Source organism: Nematolebias whitei, chromosome 22, assembly GCF_014905685.2.
Source record: "Nematolebias whitei isolate Nwh7 chromosome 22, NemWhi1, whole genome shotgun sequence".
NCBI classification, from domain to species: Eukaryota; Metazoa; Chordata; class Actinopteri; order Cyprinodontiformes; family Rivulidae; genus Nematolebias; species Nematolebias whitei.
In genome coordinates, this window is record NC_056519.1 from 29,733,638 (window position 1) to 29,756,424 (window position 22,787).

The 22,787-nt window shown below is 46.4% G+C and overlaps 1 protein-coding gene across 1 annotated transcript in view; it reads right to left on the reverse strand.

Moving 5' to 3' along the window:
* Window positions 1–22,787, reverse strand: part of samm50l (sorting and assembly machinery component 50 homolog, like) — a 110,856-nt gene that overhangs the window by 33,614 nt on the left and 54,455 nt on the right. Inside the window, exon 3 of the mRNA XM_037695764.1 lies at window positions 15,414–15,515. Coding sequence (XP_037551692.1) covers window positions 15,414–15,515 — 102 coding nt within the window. The remainder of the gene's footprint in view (window positions 1–15,413; window positions 15,516–22,787) is intronic.

The window sequence follows — 22,787 nt, forward strand, 5'->3', positions numbered from 1 at the left end:
CCCCCCCCCCCCCCCAATCTCTCTAATCTGCTACAACCGTATGTCCCACCACGTTCCCTGAGGTCAGCGGACCAGTTGCTCCTCACAGTTCCAGGAACTCATCTTAAGCGCAGAGGTGACAGGGCCTTCTCTGTAGCAGGACCAAGACTTTGGAACGAGTTACTTCTGCTTGTCAGACTGGCCCCCTCCCTCTCGGTTTTCAAATCCTGTTTAAAAACTCACTACTATTCAGTAGCTTTCAACACCAGATGCATCTGTGTTGTGAACCTGTATGCTCCACAATGATTTGTCATCATATTAATTATCTGCATCGATTTTATGTCTTTATTATGTTTTTTCTATATTTTTGATTTACTTCATTTTGTATATTGCTTTGTGTGTTGTCTTGTTCTGTCTGTACAGCACTTTGTTTGGCCTTGTAGCTGTTTTAAGTGCTCTATAAATAAAATGGTATGGTACGGTATGGTATGGTACAACGGGTTTGAAGAAGCCTCTGACTGAAGACACTGTTGTTGTATGACAGTCTGATGAAGAGGATGCTGAGGGTTGTCTATAATGTTCTTCATTTTATGAAGAATCCTTCTATGAACAATCATCTCCAAAAGTTCTAGAGGAGTCCCCAGAACTGAGCTAGCCTTCTTTATGAGCTTGTTGATCTTTTTTAAGTCACTTGCTCTGGTGCTGCTACCCCAGCAGATGATGACAGAAGAGATAGCGCTCTCTACAACAGACTTATAGAAGATATGCAGCATCTTGCTGCAAACGTTGAAGAACGTTAATCCCAGTCCCAAAACTGGACAATGTGTCAGCCTCACGGACAGAAACTGGAAGTTGGTTCCACAAGAGAGGAGCCTGAAATCTGAAAGATCTTCCTCCCATTCTGTTTTTGGAAACTCTAGGAACCACGAGTAAGCCTGCAGTCTGAGAGTGAAGTGCTCTATTAGGAAACTATGGAACAATAAGATCCGTAATATAAGATGGAGCTAGGCTGTTCAGAGCTTTGTAGGTTAGAAGAAAGATTTTGAATTCTATTCTGAATTTGAAAGGGAGCCAATTATTAGATAGCCATGGTAACTGTGACATTATTATGATACTTTTCTCATGTTTCATGTCCATTTGTTAATTTTTTTTCCAAAAAACTCTAAATAAATTTTATTTCACCAAAACTTGTTTTCTTGTGATAACTAGAATATCGGTAGGGCTGATAATTTTGGCTGATATAGACGTTTGAGAACCTATCCGTAAAAATGATCCCATTATGGGCCAATATAAACACTTCTAATTCTATTTCGTATAGGCTTCGTCCTTCAAGGCTATCGCTAGAGGGTTTATCCCTTCGTGCGCAGTGCAGCACTGAAAACTTTAGTTCGCGTCCACCGGCTGTGTGGAACCCACCCCCAGTCTGTATAAATTACGGTGAGACAGGGCAATCGGCTACATCATGAGCTTTGACCAGCACAACACACAGACAAGAGTGACGGCAGCTTACATAAACCATCAGGGAGGCATGTGCTCAGCGCAACTGTTACGCATTGCGAGACAGTTGCTGTGCTGGGCACACAAAAACCTGCTTTCCATCAGAGCAGTGTACATTCTTGGCATCCTGAACAGAGGAGCGGACATCAAGTTGAGGGGCAGTCCTCGCCACAGAGACTGGAGCCTCTATCCTGAGCTGATTTTGCGGATCTGGAGCAGGTTTGGCTGAGCAGCAGTGGATCCGTTTGCCACACGGGAGAACGCCCAGTGTCAGTTATGGTTCTGAATGAGCCCACGGGATGACCCACCGTTAGGGGTGGACGCCTTCGCTCACAGCACGTGGCCAAAAATGCTCCTTTATGCTTTCCCTCCAGTTCCGCTGATTACACGGACCCTGGACAGGGTTCGGGAGGAAGAGCTGTCAGTCAATCCCATAGCTACCGAACGCAAAAGCGCCCTGTGGTTCCAGAACCTGCAGCAACTGGTGTCGGGCCAGCCGTGGAAACTGCCGTGAAGGGAGGATGCTCTCCTCCAGGCAGGAGGAATGATCAGGAGCTACCCAGAAATAAGTCAGCACCTCTGGGTCTTGCCCCTGAACGGATCCATTTAGAAAGGCTGGACCTCCCACAGGATGTGGTGCGTATGATCTAGGGCGCAAGAGCTGCTTCCACCATAGTGCTGTACATATCAAAGTGGACAGCATTTCAGAGCTGGTGTGCAGAGAAAAGCATGAAGGCCATCTCATATCCACTACTTGATTGGGAGAGGACGCTGTCGCTGCATGTTCGCCGCTTCTCCGCGCTAAAAAGTCATTATACTGTTGCTATATTCGTGGACATTTATCTGGACTTATTTTTGTTCAGTAATTTCTCAATCAGAACTTATAACAGACAGCTTAATTAGCACTCCCTAACAGGAATTTGGGACTATTGCTGTCAACATACAACTCCAGCACGGCGGCTCGGACTTTGCTTGAAGAACTAGCAACTATTATTGTTGCGCTTACCTTGCTGCTTCTGTCAACCTCCTGTGTCATCTGGATTGTTACAGTTTGTCATCTTTTGCTGGATTTTTTCGTGTGCTATGCTGTGGATTACATCGCACTGCCTTTTGGATATTTTTTTCGGAGCTGTGGGTCTGCTGTTAGCGGCTAGCTTTGTGCTAGCTTCCCCGGCTTGGCTGGCTCGTCGATGTTGACCTACTCTGCCTCCCAGCTGATTGGACTTAACAACTGCTCCATTCCACCTTCTGTTTCTATCATTAAACAACTGGGCCTTCTGCGTAGACCTCGTTATGTCCATAGACGCTCTCGGAAGAGAACTGTTTACTCTCGGCAAGCTGTGTCTGACTCCATCCCTTCCATCTGGTCTACCGGTCCTGCCGCACATCGATTACGTCATCAGAACGCTGCCTCTGTAGTTCCTGAAATTGCTGAAAGAACACAGCGCACGAAGTGGCAAGGAAAACGTGGAGTGGACTTCAGGCTGCTTAAACCTCTTCTAAAGGCTTCTACTCCAACCAGTATTAAAATAGAACTTTTCAATGCTCAATCACTGTCCAATAAATCATGTCTTATTCATGATCATATTCTGGAGAATAATTTGGACCTCATGCGCCTTACTGAAACATGGCATCAACCAGATGTGTACAGTTCTCTGAATGAAGCCTGTCCCTCTGGATACAGTTACCTGCAGAAAGCCCGCTGCACTGGCTGTGGTGGTGGTCTGGCTGTAATTTACCGCAGTAATTTAAAATTATCACATTTAGCTTCTCGGGACTTTTTGTCTTTTGAATGTTTGGCCTTCAACCTCAAAGCCCCCCTCCTGATGAATGTTATATTGATTTATCGGCCTCCCAAACCACATGTTTCATTTAACTCAGAGATGCATGACCTTCTCACTTTTTTCTGCGCATCTCCTGTGAAAAATATTATTCTTGGAGATTTAAATATCCACATTGATCATTCCTCTTCCCCTCTGGCAGCAGAGTTTAAGTCTCTTTTGGACTCTCTCAATCTCACTCAGTATGTTGACGCCCCTACGCACAACAGGGGGCACACTCTGGATTTGGTGATTACAGACACTGTACCTATCAATAACTTATCTGTATATGACCTGGGTGTCTCAGACCACAGTGTCATCTCCCTGGAAGTGCCTTCAACTTCATCTGCTTCTAATCCTAAACGACTTATCCAGTTCTGTGACTTTAAAAACATTTCCCCTGAGGTTCTGTCCTCTGATCTCCACTCCCGGACCACTGTCAATCATTCATCTGCAAATGACTGTGGATTACTACAACCAATCTCTCCAGGAGCTTCTGGACCTCCATGCTCCCTTTAAAGCAAGGCTGGTGTCTTTCTCCCGTTCAGCCCCTTGGTACACTGCTGAGCTGTGCAAGATGAAAGCAGCTGTCCGTGCTATTGAGAGACGTGTAAAATCATCTGGTCTCTCTGTACATCAGCAGGCATATAAAGAACATCGGAAAGCCTACACCTTTTCTCTTAAAGAAGCACGGTCCAAATATTATTCTAACATCATCAACAACTGCCCTGGAAACTCTAAACAACTCTTCTCCACAATAAATCATCTCCTTAATCCCATTAAAAAGTCTCATGAGGACTCTGTTCAAAAATGCAACCTGTTCCTTTCATTTTTTAAAAACAAAGTTAACTCCATTAGATCTCAGCTCCATAGCCTCCCTGATCTTCATCTGCCATCTACCCATCTGCATTCTGGGTCCCTGAGCTGCTTTGATGAGGTTGTTCAGAGTGAAGTGGAGACCATCATCAAGAAAATGAAGCCTTCATCCTGCTCCCTGGATCCCTTCCCCTCATCTCTCATTAAATCCAATCACTCTGCAATAAGCCCATTAATCACACAAATAATAAATAAGTCACTGCAATCTGGTCAAGTTCCACTGCCTCTTAAAACTTCCATCATTAGGCCTCTTCTGAAAAAATCTAATTTGGATCCAGACATTCTTTCTAATTACCGCCCAATTTCTCACCTCCCATTTCTGTCAAAAGTGCTGGAAAAAGCAGTTGCTGCTCAGCTGCAGATCCACCTACAACAACACTCCCTGTATGAGAAGTTTCAGTCTGGCTTCCGTGCAGCTCACAGTACTGAGACCGCACTGCTGAGAGTCACCAATGATGTCCTCATGGCTGCTGACACTGGTTCTCCCTCCCTCCTTGTTCTCCTTGACCTCACTGCAGCTTTCGACACTGTGGACCATAGTATCCTCCTCCACCATCTTCATGTGGAGGTCGGTCTCTGTGACACTGTCCTGGACTGGTTTAAATCTTTCCTCTCCAATAGGCTGGAATGTGTTAGTCTTGGCAATGCCAAGTCCCAGACTGTCTGTGTCTCCTGTGGTGTCCCTCAAGGGTCAGTTTTAGGGCCCCTGCTATTTTCCCTTTACATGCTGCCTTTAGGTCAAATTATTAATCAGTACAACATTTCTTTTCACTGTTATGCCGATGATACACAGCTTTACATCAGGACTGGAGCATCATCTTCACCATTGTCATCTCCATCTTCACTCGCTGCCCTCTCTACCTGCCTGGAGGAGATAAGGGAATGGATGAATCAGAACTTTCTTCAGTTAAACTGCTCCAAAACAGAGGCCATACTGATTGGCACCCCTCACCAGGTTCAAACTTCAACTATAACGACTATTTCATTTTCTGGACAAGACATCCCCCTCTCCACCTCTGTTACAAATCTTGGAATAAAAATGGACTCTCATCTTACATTTGAAAATGACATTAAGCATCTGTTTAAAACGTTGGTTACGTACTGTAACCCGAGATTCTATGAGTATAGGCGTAGCCCTTTAAGGCTGTCGCTTAGTGGGTTTATCCCGATATGCAAAGCATCGCACTGAAAAATTTAGTCCACATCCACCTGCTGTGTGAGCGGGAAATCGGCTCCCAAAAATAGCTTTTTCTTCAGCCATTTCAAATTCATATTCAATTCAAATTCAAAAATACTTTATTAATCCCAGAGGGAAATTAAATGTTGTTGTAACTCATCATCCTGGTTTCATTAAAGAGTTGTTATAGATGCTGATGGCTGTGGGCAGGAAGGATCTCTTGTAGCGGTCTGTCCTACAACGGATTTGAAGAAGCCTCTGACTGAAGACACTTTGTTGTTGTATGACAGTCTGATGAAGAGGAGGATGCTGAGGGTTGTCTATAATGTTCTTCATTTTATGAAGAATCCTTCTTTGAACAATAATTTAGGCCAATTTATAACAATTTAGGAGCCAGTGAGGCCCGACGCTTAAAGGGCTACACTTATACTCATAGAATCTGGAGTTACAGTACGTAACCAACGTTCTATTTCGTATAGGCTTCGGCCTTTAAGGCTGTCGCTTAGTGGGTTAAGGGCGAAGCGGATGTTGTCCACGCCTCACTGGGTCCATTCGAACACCGTATGAAGCAGATGCTTGCCCAAAAAACGTCTTGTCACTCAGCTCCCCATGTGCGTAATTACGCATTGCATAATTATGTGTGCCATGCACAGACGCATGTTGTGTAACTATGCATTCTGAATGCATGAACGCCCCGGAAAACTTCAACGGGGAGGGAAAAAAGCTGAAAAGAGCCATGAACCAACCGGTTTACGGCTGAACAGATAAATAATAACAGGAGTGGTGGCGCAAAGGTTAGAGAGGTGGGCCTGTGATCCGAAGATCGCCGGTTCACACCCCGGCCCCGACAACATCAAAATTGTGGGTGGGGTAGGTGAAACACCAACACTTGCCCCCACCCTCATTCGCCCCACTCTGGGCCCATGAGCAAGGCCCTTAACCCCACCATGTGCTCCCTAAACAGGTCTCTCTTGAAAATGAGTTCTCGTGGTTCAATGAGACTACCTGTATAAATAAAGGCTAAATGAAAAAAAAATAAAAAAAAATAATAATAACAGGAGAGCTGATTATTAATCAAATGAACTGATTGGTAACAATAGTCGTGAACTGATTAGTGACAATAGAACCAAAATAACAATCACAACTTGTGACTGATAACATCTCACACTGTAATGCATGCAGACAGATGTGAGTAAGACGGAGTTCCATGAAACAACAATATTCATTCTGTAAACACTAAAGACAGAATGTGTCATGGAACGAGCTGTCACATCACGTAGATAAAAGCGAATAAATGAGCAGGGTGTTGACCACGCGGCCGCAGTGCAAAATGTCCTGCATTGACATACCATTATGCAAAGCAGTCGAAAATGCGATACCCCTGATAGAGTGTGCTCTGAGGTTGACAGGAGGCTCTAAATCTGATGCTCTGTAGGCTTCAAAAATGGCCTCACACAGCCAGTGTGACAAGCGCTGGGTGGATAACGGTCGACCTGCAGATGCATCTCTATAATGCGCAAACAAATGTTGAGTTTGACGCATTGCAGCTGTGCACGCTATGTAACACGTCAACGCCCGCACCGGACAGAGAAAATGAAAAGACGCTACTTCTGATCTGTGTGTGAAGGGGGGGGGGGGGAACCCCTCCACCGATATCACTCTTGATTTAAAAGAGCTCGGGATGTTTTAGGCATAAAAGCTGGGTTTGGTCTTAAATCAGCTGAGCTGCCGTCAGCCTGAATTCTGAGACATGACGGAGCAACAGAGAGGGCAGATAAATCACTCACCCTTTAAGCGGATGTTAAAGCCAGTAGCAGGGCTGTTTAAAGAGACAAGAATTTAAGTGGAACCTGATCCAAAGACTCAAATGGAGCTTTGATCAGGACCTGCAGGACCAGTATTAAATACTACTGTGAAACAAGTGGGCGTGAAACAGGCCTGCGTCTCTGTACACCTTTTAGAAAACGCTTCATCAGCAGATGATTAAAACCTGTTCTGTCTCCGAAACCTTTCGTGGCAGGAAGAGATAGCTGCAGCGTACGTTTTAATCGTGCTGGACGCCAAATTTCTGTCCATCAGCTGCTGCAGAAAGGACAGCATGCCACCTAATGGACATGAGGTGGCCTCTATACCCTTCTCTGTACACCAGCGCTGAAAGGCTGTCTGCTTTGATGTGTACAGCGCTGTGGTAGATGCAGCACGTGAAAACAGAATTGTGCACACTACATCCTGTGGGAGACCCATCCTCTCTAAGCGGATCCGTTCAGCGGCCAGACCCACAGGTGCTGGCCTATTTCTGGGTAACTCCTGGTCGCTCCTCCTGCCTGGAGGAGAGCATCCTCCCTCCACAGCAGTTTCCACGGGCACCCCGACAGCAGGCATTGCAGGACTGGAACCATGGTGCGCTCACGCGTTCGGGGGCCACCAGGAGAGCTGTCAATCCCTCCTCCTGAACTCGGTTCAAGAACCGTAAAATCAACCCTGTAAATTTATTTACAGAACCAAATCGTAAAAACCTGTCAGACCTTGGCCTGGGTGGTGTGCGTCCTCAGTGCCCGGGCCTCGGTGCCCGGGCCTGGAACTGCATCGGTGCGGCGGGTTCCGGCGGGGGCCTATGAGTTTGTCGCTGTTGGCCCCGGGGGGTCACTGCATGTGGTCGCTAGTGGGGATCTTCCGGTTCTCCCCTGTGGTCCGATCTGGGGGGTGGATGAGTGGTTCGTCCTGTGTGGGTGGCTCTGGGGGCTCCGCGGTCAGGGTCCCTCCTGGGGTCTTGGGCTCTGGTCCCCCCTTTTTCATCTGCCTCTGGTCTTGGGGGTTGGGTCTCTGCTGCTTCACAGTTACTATTAAATGTTCTATTTGAGAAGCCTTGTACACTTATGCATGCTCACAACCACACACAAATAGATGCAGGGATGCTTATGTAGGCTTTATATGTAGATATATAGATATATAGATATGTATATGAATGTATATTCATGTGTATGTATGCGTAGGTATGGGTATATATATTTATGGAAACTTACTGCAAAGCCATGAATATTTTAAGTTCTTTATACATATGTATTTTGTTGCTGTGTTTTGTCATGTTCTTTGCAGGTGAACAGACAGTGGCCGGGTGTTTTGCCGTGTGCTCTCTTTGTGTATTATTTCTTATATTTTGGAGTCTTACTTTATCTTTTCTTTCTTTCTATCCTATAAAAAAAAAAAACTACACTAGATAATCACTAGAATAAATATTTCATAATAATGGTGTGGAGAGGATGGCTGTAAGGGGAGAAGGGAGGCCATCAAAAAAAAAAAAAAAAAAAGAACCATAATATCAGAGGAGGTGGAGGAAAACGCGTACAGAAGCATTTTGGGCCATGGGCTGTGGGCAAACGCATCCACCCCCAGCGGTGGTTCGTCTCGTGGGCTCAGAGAAAACCATAATTGACACTGAGCGTTTTCTCGTGTCACAAACAGGCCCACAGCTGCTATTTCAATCTGAGTCAAAATGCTCCGTCAGAGGATGATTAAAGGTTGTTCTGTCTCCGACAACTTTGAGACAAAAAGAAAACATGACTGCAGCATACGATAATCGTGCTGGACACCAGATTTCTGTCCATCGACTGCTGCAGAAAAGGACAGCATGTCGTACAGTGGACATGAAGTGGCCTCTACGCCTTTCTCTGTACAACAGTGCTGAAAAAAACTGACCACTTGATGTGAACAGCGCTGTGGTGGTTGCAGCACGTGAATCCTGAATCGTACACACTACATCTTGAGAGAGATCCATCCTCTCAAAAAGATCCGCACAACTGCCAGACCAAAGGTGCTGGCCTATTCTGATTAACTCCTGAACGTTCCTCCCGCCTGGAGGAGAGCGTCCTCCCTCCATGGCAGGTTCCACGAGCACCCTGATAACAAATGTCGTAGGCCTGGGAACCATGATGCGTTCACGCACTTGGGGCAGAGGGCTGCCAGTCCCTCCTCCTGAGTTCGGTTCAGAAAACCATGATATCAGAGAGAGAGAGGAAGGTGAAAAAGCATTACGACCACAGGCTGTGAGCAGGCACGTCCACCCCAGCGGTGGATCGTCCCGTGGCTCCACGATAATTATAGTTGACATTGAGCGTTCTCTCGTGTTGCTACACGTCCACAGGCGCTGGCAGGATTTCTGCCGTGTCTGAGCCATAGCTCTGGGTGGAAGGTCCCAGGTCCCCGTACCGCAAAGGACCGTCTTTGGACATCACATCTGCCCCCTGTTCAGAATACATGAGATGTACCCTACTCTAATGGAGAGCAGATTGGGTGTGCCCCACACAGCATCTGTCTCACAATGTGGCACATGGGTTGAGCGCATACATCTCCTGCCAGTATGTATGCAACAGTCACTTGCTGTCAGTGTGAATCAAAAACCCTGATGATTCTGCAGCTCAAAGTCAGTGTTGAATCACATTCAAAGAACCCGTGCGACACTCCAAAAACATTTAAATGAGCTGCTGTGTGGAGAACCACAGCGCCCCACAGCTTGTTAAATGTGTGTGCCTCTGTGAAATTTGACATGTGTGACGTAGGTCTGCTGACGGAAAACAGCTGATATCACTCAACCGGTTCACGTGAGTTGCACTGTTGCCACCTGTCTGTATAAACTGCTCAGCAGCAGCAGATGTCCAGATAAACAGCATCTTCCCTCCTGCTCTGCGCGGCGGCTGCAGAGCGGCTCGGGCACATTAATGGAGTGTTGTTTCTCTCAGTTCAAAAATTGACAAATCTAGAATAAATCTCATCTTTCCAGTTCGTTGGGACCAGGAAGTGATGAGAGAGGGACCTTGCGTTTTCCTCTCCTTTTGCGACTCTAGAAATTACATTTAAAACAGAATTTCCTGAACTTCTGCGAGAGGGGACGAGATCTGTTCAGAAATGACAGAAAACGTCACAGAGTTCCTCCACACCGGGGTTTGAGCTGTACTGCAGCGTGAATCCCCGGATGAAAAACGGTTCGCCCATCCATCTGGAGTGTGCGCTCATTGCCACTCGTTTATAAGTTATAAAGCGGGCATGCATTTATGCTGTGAAACTCACATGCATGCTGATGTGAGCTGGTGGGCGCTGAATGAGAAAGAAAACGCGCGCCCCCGAGCATGCAAATCGTTGTGCGTTGCTGATGCTGCGGGACGCAGCTCATGTGCTGTGCTCACATTGTGTGCAGCTGATCCGTGTAAACGTTCCGGGAGCAGGTGCACGTATGAGCCGACGTGCCCTGGAGAGTCGTGTGTGCGCGCCCTCATTCATGCGACGCCTTAAGCCAGGATTGCCGCGGGAGTGCACGTTGACGCTGGTGTGGTCAGGAAGCAGCACGCAGCATCGGTGGGGCGAGGTTACCACTGGGCTCGGTCTGCAGAAACACGTTCATTCTTGGCTGCGAATCACGTGAACTTTTGAGTGATTCCACGAGCTGCTATATTAATTCAGAAAAGAGCGGAGCCGCTGTGAGGCTTGTGAAACTGCTGACGCCGCGGGAGCGTACGTTTGACACCACTGCGATGAAAAACACATGTTGCTCCTGCCGAGAGCGAGATACGTTACTGGGCTCGTACCGCGGTCTCACGTTAACGTTGACGTGAACGGCGGGCGCTGAGAGCTGTGTGCGCGCTTTCATGCTGCGGGAGCACGAGTTGGCATCGTTGGCAGTGAATTTAAACATCCTTAATATGCTCAATCGTGATGAGTGTGTGTGGTGGGGCCGCTTGTCAGATAATCCATGCTGACAGCCTGGCTAAAAGACACTTCATCATAAAATGATGTTTATTTCACATCGTGTCATCAACACACCTCCAGCAAACCGACACCTGGTTATCCTCCCTTGAGCTCTGTTTGTTGTCTTGGAGGGCCCCCTGTTGGCGAAGTCCGGGAAAAAAATGAACTTCCGGATGCCAGGGACGTCTGACGGGAGGGGCTGGCTTAACAGAGCTGGGGAGGCGTTGTGCAGCCGTGGAGCATCTTGAAATGGTCTCTCGCTGATGAAAAGAGGACCTCCAACAAGCTCCTGCAGCTCTCCTGAGAGGAAGGTGGAGTGATGAGCCAGGAGAACCTCTGGGACCTCATTCTCCGGCTGCGATGTGGGGAGGCAGACAGCAAAAGAGGCGCACTGGTTGGGGATGAAGTCAGCTGCCCTGTAGACGGAGCGTACTGCAGGGGCCCGACAGCGTCGTTAGCAAGCAGCCGCTACGAGAGCGGAGCGAGCCAAAGGACAGAGGGCAACCGTCTCTTCCCGCCTCTGAAACGTGTACGCCAACAGCGTAACGTGTTGTTTGCTGCGGCCGTGTGGAGCACATGCTGGTGAGCTCAGTTGGAGAGCGGTGTCATCGTCTCGGTTACGTTAACCGGAGGCACAGGACGCTGGTCCATCTCGACATCTTGCTCCAATGAAGCCTCCGTCAGGCTTGGCTCCAGGGGGCGCTGAGGGACTTTGCGCTCGGTGAACCCCTGCTCTGGAGATGGGTGTGGACTGTGGAGACCGGCCCCCCCAATCTACCAGGAAAAACCGTCTGTGGCCTCGCCCGTAGGACGTCCTGTTGGGAAAACGAGGCCAGATGGATCAAGACGGTGAGCCGGAATGGAACCTAGTAAAACAACCTTCTCGCCGGATCATCCGAACTGGCGGGAAAGGCGTGGGACGTAAAAAAGGTCCCTTCATGTCAGCCGCCTCCTGGGTTACGCCGGGCAACCCCAGAGGGCGCCGTCGGCCGGGAGCGGTGTGATCGCCGATGCGAAACGAGGTGGGATGGGGTGAGCATTCACTCAGCCCCCCTCCACCGACACTACGCTCTCCAGGAGGGAATGAGCAGCGGGGGGCTGCAGCTGAGCGCCGCCTGTCCCGGAGGAACCATCGGATTCGCTCCGAGGGTCGGCGATAAGAGGAAAATTACAAGATGGCGTTGTCCAGCGTGTAGCGACCTGTCACTGAGAAATACTTCTCGGCGCTTACCTTGAAACAAGACTGCTCGTCAGCTTCTCCTCGGGGAGGAGAACTCACCGGACGACCGGAGGTCGACTGCCGGGCCAAGCATTCTTAACAAAGGTTGGTCATCTACACAACTTTCCTTCTTCGTTCTTCTGACAGTGCCATTAGCTCGCTGAAGAAAAAATGGGAGCCGATTTCCTGCTCTTAACGTAATTTATACGAACCGGGTGGGGCCCACACAGCAGGTGGGTGTGGACTAAATTTTTCAGTGCGATGCTTTGCATATCGGGATAAACCCACTAAGCGACAGCCTTAAAGGGCGAAGCCTATACGAAATAGAATCTGTTTCTTCCGTCTTCGAAATAGCTCCAAACTGCGCCCATCTCTCACCTTTGCTGATGCAGAGAAATGCGTCCATGCTTTTGTCTCCTCCAGGCTCGACTACTGCAACTCCCTGTTTACTGGAATACCTGGCAAAAACCTTCAGAAGCTTCAATATATTCAAAACAGTGCAGCCAGGATTTTATTGAGAGCTCGTAAATTTGAACATATTACACCCATTCTCCATAACCTCCATTGGCTTCCTGTCACCTACAGAATTCAGTACAAAATTGCTCTCATCACCCATCAGTGTTTATACGGAAATTCACCAGATTATCTGAAGGACCTTCTTGCTCCATAATCATCCACCCAGTCCCTACGATCACAGAACAGTCATCTCCTCCACCTTTCACGAACTAAATTAAGAACCATGGGAGATCGGGCATTCTTTGTGGCTGCCCCCGCCTCTGGAACTCCCTCCCTGAATATCTGACAGCTCCACAATCATTGACTGACTTTAAAAAAGGCTTAAAGACTTTTCTTTTTAAGCAAGCCTATTCTGCCTCCACATGATTGTATCGTTGATTTTATCAATGATTTTAGTTGATTTTACCATTGATTTCAGTTGATTTTATCACAGGTTTTAGTTGATTTTATCACTGATTTTAGTTGATTTTATCATTGATTTTAGTTGCACTCTGTAGCACTTTGAGATTTTTGCTAATGAAAAGTGCGTTACTAATTAAATTCATTATTATTATTATTATTACTAGGTGGCGTGCTGTCATTTCTGCAGTAACTGATGGACAGAAATTTAGCGTTCAGCACATTAAAACGTATGCTGCAGCTATTTCTTCCTGTCATGAGGGTTTCGGTGACAGAACAGTTTTTAACCACCCGCTGATGAAGCGTTTTCTGAAAGGTGTACGGAGACACAGACCTGTGTCACGTCCACTAGCTCCACAGTGGGACCTAGCTATGGTTTTGCACACTCAGATAAAAGCTCCTTTTGAGCATTTAGATCAGGCTTCACTTAAATTTCTGTCATTTAAAACAGCCCTCCTGTTAGCTCTGACGTCGGCAAAAAGAGTGAGTGATTTATCTGCTCTCTCTGTTGCTCCTTCATGTCTCATAATTCAAGCTGACGGCAGTTCAGCTGTACTGTTTACTAACCCTGCTTTTACTCCTAAAAGCATCACAAGCTCATTCAGATCGAGAGTGATAACCTTGGATGGGTTTTATCCTCCTCCTCATAATTCTGAGGAGGAAGCAACATCTCACCTCCTCTGTCCCATGCCTGCGCTTTCGTGTTAGGTGGCGCGCATGGCCGCACTGCGCCGCTCTCAACGTCTGTTCGTGCATTATAGGGACAGCTCTGCAGGACGTCCTCTATCCACCCAGTGCCTCTCACAATGGTTGTGTGAGGTTACTTCTGAAGCTTACAGTTAATTTGGGCTGGATCCTCCAGAGAATCTCAGAGTGCATTCCACCAGAGGGATTTCATCCTGCATGGCTCTGCGTGGAGGGATGACAATGGAGGATATTTGTACGGTAGCTGCCTGGTCATCTACATGTTCACTTATTTGTTTTTATCTATGTCAGTGTTTCCCCTACCATTATACAAGGGGGCGCCCTGCCCCGTCAACAGAACTGAGCGCTCCGTCTACCGAACCCCACCCCCCATCCCCAACCACCTGTCGGCACTAACGTAACGCTAAACTAGCGGCTTGCGATGCAGGTGCACTAGCTAAAAAGCTAAAGGCAGCCTCTTCATTCATGCTGAACCCTCACGCTGAACGCACCCCCGCCACTCGAAAACTGTCTGTACAAACAGCGCACGGCTCAAATGTGCGGCTCTCTCCCCCCCCCACCGGCACCCCCCCCCCCCCCCCCCCCCCCCCCCCCCCACCAAAAAAACCCCCAAACTGTTCAGACAGCACGCGGCTGAGTCAGTCTCTCTCCTCTCACACACCCTGCTCTAAAACTGTCAGTACAAACAGAACGCGTCTGTATCCCCCGCTTGTCATTATCAATGTGCCTCTCAAGTTAGCAAGCTAACATTAGACAGCCAGCGAACAAAATAAATCAAGTCCTCAGACAAGGCCTGCTTTCTTGGATTAACTGAAGACCTTTTATTTATGAATCTGTAAAAAAAACCGAAAGTCTCCCAAAGCGTGTAGGGCACATTTAGCGTGTATATGAGTCTTTTTCTCTTTTTCTCACTTATTTTCCAAAGATCTTGTTTTACCGGAGAAAAGACGCCAAAGATAGTTCTGTGGTGAGAGCACTCACTACCTCACGTGCTGCAAGAAGATATGACGAAGATCAGATGTCTCACTCTGATTCGAATTCAAACCCAAAACATTTTAACAGTTTTTATGAATTTACTTAAACTTACTATTAACTATGAATTTATTTATCACCTCATTTATGTAAGTTACATGATGAACTCATTACTGTTTTTGAACAAAAGGCAGCACAGTGGGACTAATTAAATCTGATTAGCTTAGCTTCATGGTTGCTAACAGCTGCATTAAATAAATAAGCCCCGCTACACTCGCTATTTACTTAAGATTTTTGGTGGTGAACAAAGCGCAATTTTTTTTAGCCATTATATCTGTTATCGGCGGTCACACACCCCTCCCAATATCGGCATTGGCGATAGCCAAAATTTCCATATCGGTTGGGCTTTAGACTTAACCATCATATTTCTGTCTGAAATTCTGTCTCTCTCTAAGAATTTTGGAATGTTATGGCCTCAGTGAAAACACTCTATAGTTGTATGACAAATGCTTACCTCGATAAGATTTTTGGCTTGGAAAACATCAGAGATCTCATAACCGAGCAGATCCTCTTTGGTTCTTCCCAGACCCTGGATGTTAACATGCTGGACAACTACCTGCAATCAAACAACAAACAAGGCAACATGAAAACTTCACTACATTCAAAAGGCATTTTTTGAGACTGCTGAAAAAAACAAAAAGTATTTTATAAGCAAAAATGTTTTCTTTTCACATTGTCAATTTTATCAAAGCAGAAACTAAATGTTAAAAATTTTCTAATGCAGCTTTTAAAAAAGTGACATTTTAAAAAAGACTCAAGCCTCCCGCGTACGTCCATACGCAGAGGTACGCACGTACGTACGCGGAGATACGAGTGTACCCCCCAGGGCATGTCGGTGCAAAGCTCAAATTTTACGACTTCATACATGTACGCGGTGTCGCACAATAAACTGCCCAGCGACGGACTGTTTGTATGAGACACCAATGTATTAAATTCCCCTTCTTCATCCCTGATCTGGCCTTTTCTTTTGTTTTTCCAAGAGGCAGTGATCTCTTCCTCCTCCATTGATGCCATGACTGAAATGATGAGAAATGAAGGAATTTGTCACGAGCGAATTAAACTCAGGTCCAGCGTGGATGCGAGAGGGTCTGGAGATTTCCTGGTGGGCTGGTCTGATGTGTGGGCTGCAGGGCCAGCGCTCTCTGTTTTAAAATTTTTTTTTAGATCTTTTTATTAACAACATATAAACACAGAACACCGCTGCAGCTGAGGCTGCCAGCGCTCTTTTTTTTTCCCCCCAACCTGTCAATCAATCCAATAGGCGTGTCAGCAAATGACCAATCAGCGACCTCAATTTGTCCCGAAGATAAACGCCCCTTGTCTGTGAAGCTGCTCTGCAGCTGCTCAGGGTGTACGCTCGAGTACGAAGTCTGAACCTTCTGCGTACAATACACGCGTACATACGTGTGAACGGACGTACGCGGGAGTATACTGGGGGCTTCAGTTAAGTTTCTGTTACACGCAGACAGAACACCCGTCCAGCTATTACATTTAGGGACTTTTAAGGTGAAATGATTTATACAGATGCAGACATTAATTTAATTTAAAAAGGAAAAATTCAAAGTCACTAAAATAACTTGAAAGTGACAAAAATAATAATAAGAATAAAATATCCAAAAACTAAATAATGCAAACTGCTTTTGAATTGCGGTTCAACTGGATTTTTTTTTTATTATGAAACTGGTTTTCATAAAATAAAATATAACCCTTCACTAAACAGTCATTCAATCAATTCTGTAACTGAGACTTCTGGACAGATGTGGCTGAGGGGTTAGAGCAGTCATCCTCCATGCTGTAGTGTCTCTGGGCAAGACAACGAACCCCTCATTGCCTCCGATGTTTGTTCCATCGGTGTATGAATGTGATCTGAAGCACTGATTGATCTCTACAGGTTCAGATGAGCTTTGTAGAGATATAAATGGTAAACGGACTGTACTTATATAGCACCTTTCGATCTAATCAAGATACTCAAAACTCTTTACAACAATCTGTGCCACATTTACCCATTCATACAGCACTCTACTAGATCTCTACAAAGCTAATTGAACAAATTATTCTAAAGAGACTAATCAGAGCTTTTTCACATTCATACACCGATGGGACACACATCGGAGGCGACAAGGGGTTCAGTGTCTAGCCCATGGACACTTCGGCATGTGACTGCTAGTGGATTCGAACCCCCCAACTCTTGCATTGAAGGACGACTGCTTTAACCACTCAGCCACAGCCGCCCCTAGTAGTCATTGGCGTCACAACAATTATACGTGAAGGGGACATGTCCTCCCCACATTTAAAAAAATATTAATTCGGACCCCCACCACACACATTTACCATGAAATATTAGTTCACCTAGCACTGTTTCTATTTCTTTGTGAACAGATCTATTCCACTTGATTACTAAGAGAATAATGAAACCACTAAAAGTCCACTCCGGGTTTTCATGGTTACCTACAACCATTCCATGCAGTGTTTCTCCTCAATGGGGGAGTGGTAGTGCAGAGGTTAGAGAAGGTGGGCCTGTGATCGGAAGATTGCCGGTTCAAGCCCCGGTACCAACAACATCAAAAATGTGGGTGGGGTAGGTGAAGCGCCCACACCTGCCCCCACCCTCATTCGCCCCACTCTGGGCCCTTGCGCAAGGCCCTTAACCCCCATGTGCTCCCTAAAACAGGTCTCTCTTGAAAATAAGTTCTCGTAGCTCAATGAGACTACCTGTATAAATAAAGGGTGAATAAAAAAAAAAAATCATATGCCTTGGCAGGGTGCTCTCAGGAGGTTGAGGCAGAGACACCTCTTTTTTGTGCCCTAGATAGTGCCATGTACGTGCAGGCAATTGTTGATGGGGGTGGGGGTTAGGGTGTGTGAGAGAAGCAGGGGACTACATCTGTAGCATCTTAGCTAACGTATCTGTATTACACGTTGCTAACTTAGCTAGCGGCGCGCAATACATCTGAGCTTTTGGGATGAGCTGTTGATCTTGTTGCTCTCTAAAATAGTTATTTTAGAGAGCACTCTAAAATAGTTATTGAATAAAGTGTTTTCTTATGTAGGTAAATGTACATGTTCGACTTTATTTATTTATTTTCTTTTGGCTGCTCCCTGCGTTAGGGTTGTAGATGAACATATGCATGAGATATATTCATAAATTAAACGGATTCTTTCATTTTTCTGGACCGTATATAATGTGCATTGAATTTAGAAATGTAACGTGAGACGTTAATTATCTTTGACTCACCAACGACAGTGGGTCATTTATTAACAGAATCAAAGTTTAACACATCACACATTTACATTAATTGGCAAAATATATAACGTCCGAAGTAGTGACGTTACTTGTTCGACACAAATTCACCTCACGAGTGGACTTCACATGAGTGGAGTCCGTCAGAGTTCCACTCAGAGGTGGAAGATGTTATAATCCCATAAGACTCGGAAGAGCTCTGTGGTCATGTCAGGATTTTCCTGTTTCCCAGCACGAGTTGCAACGACTGAAGCCGGAGCCTGAAACGACTGGACTTCTCGACACTCGACCTGACTCCAACTGGACTCGACTCCAAACTCGACTCCAAACTCGACTGGGTTGAACTAGGAAGTACCGACATTTTAAAGGGCTCTATTTCCGGTTCATCTGGGAGTTTCTGATTGGTCAATATCGACCAGACAGGGGTGTGTTTTGTGACGTAAGAGGTCACTAGGAGTCAGAAAAACAGCAAGAATGTTATGGAACAGATTGAAAATGTTTTAGAGACAGAGAGAGAAATGTTTAGACGAGTTGGCGGAAAACAGGTGCCAACAGGTGCCAGCTTCTCTATTTACGTCTGAGAGGATGTAAAAACATGACAGCTCGTTCCAACAACTGGTCTGCGTTTGACTCCGACCTTAGACCAACTTACACTGCTCATTCAAAGACAGAAAATCAGAAAATGCATAATTACTCTGTAACAGACCTTAACATGAATTCTAACTTTGCATGAGGATTAAAAATCATTATTACTGTTTCACAGTTAATAAAAAATGATTAGTTCACTACAACATCTAAAATGGTTTGAACTAAAACACTTTGATTATCAAACATTTGTAAAATAGTAATGATAATAGAAAAGAGAGTGTTCTTTCACTTGAATTCAAGAAAGAAAGTCTCAGGATGGGTCAACCTGTATTTCTGGATTCAAATCAATGAATTGACAGTTTCTGTCCCATAAGGTGCCTAAGGTCAAGGTTTTGACATCAGGCCTAGTTCACTACAGGGTTCGCTAAAGCGAACTAAGTCGCATGAAGACTTGGCAATTATTTTTACGCCGAATGCCCTTCCTGACGTAACCACAGACCACCGAGCTACCACAGCTCTCTGTGTGGAGCAGAGAGCTGCTATCTAGGGCACCCAGAGGAGCAGATGGTGGGGATCAAGTGCCTTTCTCAAGGGCCCAGATTGAGGCAAATGAGGGTGGGGCAGGTGTGGGTGCTTCACCTATCCCACACACATTTTTGATGTTGTCGTACCGGGAGTTAAACCAGTGATCTTCCAATCACAGGCCCACCTTTTCTAACCTCTGCGCCACCATTCCCTTGTTTAAGATATTTAACAACCTGTTAAAATACACCAGAATGCAGGAAATGGCATCAACTTGTGGTACCTGTGTGGTACCGGTACCAAAAACCAAACATCCCAAGGACCTCAGTAACTACAGGCCGGTGGCTCTGACCTCACATTTGATGAAGACCCTCGAGAGGCTTGTCCTCAACAATTTGCGCCACCTGGTGAGGTCTTCATTAGATCCATGGCAGTTTGCCTACCGGCCTGGCATCGGGGTGGATGACGCCATCATCTACCTCAGGCACCAAGCTCTGACCCACCTGGAGAAACCTGGAAGCACCGTGAGGATCATGTTCTTCGATTTCTCCAGTGCTTTCAACACCATCCAGCCAGGACTTCTGCGGGACAAGCTGGAGTTATCAGGAGTGGATCACCACATGTCCCAGTGGATACTGGATTACCTCACTGGATGCCCACAGTATGTGAGGACACAGGGCTGTGTCTCTGATATGCTGGTCTGCAGTACGGGAGTCCCACAGGGAACTGTGCTGGCACCGTTCCTCTTCACCCTCTACACTGCAGACTTCACCATCGACTCCCCGCACTGCCATCTGCAAAAGTTTTCTGATGACTTTGCAAATAGTCGTCCTCATCACAGGTGAGGACGACTCAGAGTACAGACAGCGGACTCAAGACTTTGTGGACTGGTGCCAGCAGAACCACCTCCTGATCAATGCTGCTAAAACTAAGGAGCTGGTTGTGGATTTCCGCAGGCACAGGTCCACCTCACTGACCCTGGTGAACATCCAGGGTGTGAACATCCAGGGTGTGAACATCGAGATTGTGGACTCTTACAAGTACCTGGGTGTTCACCTGAATAATAAACTGGACTGGTCTCACAACACTGATGCACTTTACAGGAAGGGTAAGAGCAGACTCTACCTGCTGAGGAAACTGAGGCCTTTTGGAGTGCAGGGGGTGCTCCTTAAGCCCTTCTTTGACTTGGTAGTGGCATCAGCCATCTTCTATGGTGTTGTGTGTTGGAGCAGCAGCTCATCATCAGCTGAGAAGAAGAAGCTAGACAAGCTCATCAAGAAGGCCAGCTCTGTGCTTGGACGCCCCCTCGACCCAGTGCAGGTGGTGGGAGACAGAAGGACTCTAGCTAAAATAACATCATTGCTGGACAACGTCTCCCACCCCATGCATGAAGCTGTTGCTGAACTGGAGAGCTCGTTCAGTGACAGATTACTGCATCCTAAATGCACAAAGGAACTGCAGGTCCTTCCTCCCAGCAGCTGTTAGACTCTACAACCATCACTGCTCCCAACAAACTCAATAAGGATTAAATACATGCTGACCTCTGCTAAAACACACACTCTGCCTGTAATAATGTACTGTAAATAGTCTGCCATTCTCAATGTTCCAATACATATTGAACATTATTATTGATATTGTTTATCTTATTTCTTATATATTGTATTGTTTATTAAAATTTTAGGAACTTTTGCGTGAAATCTTTTTATTTGTTGCTGCTGTTGCTGCTGATACACTGGAATTTCCCATCCGTGGGACAATAAAGGCTGTTTCTATTCTATTTATATTCTATTCTATTCTAACTTCATTCAAATTACATGAATAATTTTATTCACCCCCTCCCACCAGTGTGTCGCCCCCAAATTACAAATGCTTCTGATATCAATGAGTAGAGTGCTGTATGAATGTGTGTGTTGGAGGTAAATGAGGCACAGATTGTGTTGTAAAGAGCTTTGAGTATCTGGATTAGATGCAAAGGTGCTATATACATGTAAGTACAGTCCATTTATCATTCTGCACCCGTCCGCATGTGTTCCGGTCCACCCGTCCGCAGGTGTTCCGGTCCACCCGTCCGCAGGTGTTCCAGTCCTCCTTTCAGCAGGCTATCCGGTCCTTGTCCCAGTCCGCTTGTCGGCAGGTGTCCTGGTCCACCTGTTGGAAGGCGTTCCGGTCCTTGTCCAGGTTTGCCTGTTGGCAGGTGTCCCGGTCTGCCTGTCGGCAGGTGTCCCGTTCCGCCTGTCGGCAGGTGTCCCGGTCCGCCTGTCGGCAAGTGTTCCGGTCCGCCTGTCGGCAAGTGTTCCGGTCCGCCTGACGGCAGGTGTTCCAATCCGCCTGTCCTCAGGTGTTCTGGTCAACCTGTCCCCAGGTGTTCTGATCCACCTGTTCCCAGGTGTTACAGTCCACCTGTTCCCAGGTGTTACAGTCCACCTGTCCCCAGGTGTTCTGATCCAGCTGTTTCAGGTTTGAAGGGTTCCCTCTCCAGACTGCATGTTTCAGTTTCAGATGCTCAATAGGGTTTTGATTAGGGCTCATAGTGCCTTGATAGTTTTGAGATTTAATTGTACCATGCACAGGTTTGAGGCTCAATGTGTCAGATGCAGCAAAGAGAACCAGAACAGAACCGAGCCTCCTCCATGTTTTGATGTAGTTAAAATGTTCTTATTTCAGTTTTGGGTCTGTGAGCATGGAGCTGATGGGACTTGCTGCCAAAAAAATTCCAGTTTTGTGTCATCTGTCCAAAGATATTGACCGAAAAGTTTACTGTAGTTATTTCTCAATATGCATTTGTGCAAACTCCAATCCTCATTGTTTATGATTTGGTGTCCTCCTTGTTCATCATCTATTGTGTCCACTTGGGCTCAAACGGTGACAAATTAACTGAAACTGATGTCCATCCATCCATCCATCCATCCATTTTCTTTACCCGCTTATTCCATTTTGGGTCACGGGGGTCGCCGGTGCCCATGTCCAGCAATCACTGTGCGAGGGGCGGGGTACACCCTGGATGGGTCGCAAGTCCATCACAGGGCCACATAGAGACAAACAATCATTCACTCTCTCACTCACACCTAGGGACAATTTGAGTTACCAATCAGCCTAAAATGCATGTTTTTGGTCTGTGGGAGGAAACCGGAGTACCCGGAAAAACCCATGCATGCACGGAGAGAACATGCAAACTCCACCCAGAAAGGCCCCCGGACCGGGGTTTGAACCAAGGACCTGCTTGCTGAGAGGCAGCAGCTCTACCAGTTGCGCCACCGTGCTACCTCTGACACTGATGTACAAACCGGATTCCAAAAAAGTTGGGACACTAAACAAATTGTGAATAAAAACTGAATGCAATGATGTGGAGGTGCCAACATCTAATATTTTATTCAGAAAAGAACACAAATCACAGATCAAAAGTTTAAACTGAGAGAATGTATCATTTTAAGGGAAAAATCTGTTGTTTCCAAATTTCATGGCGTCAACAAATCCCAA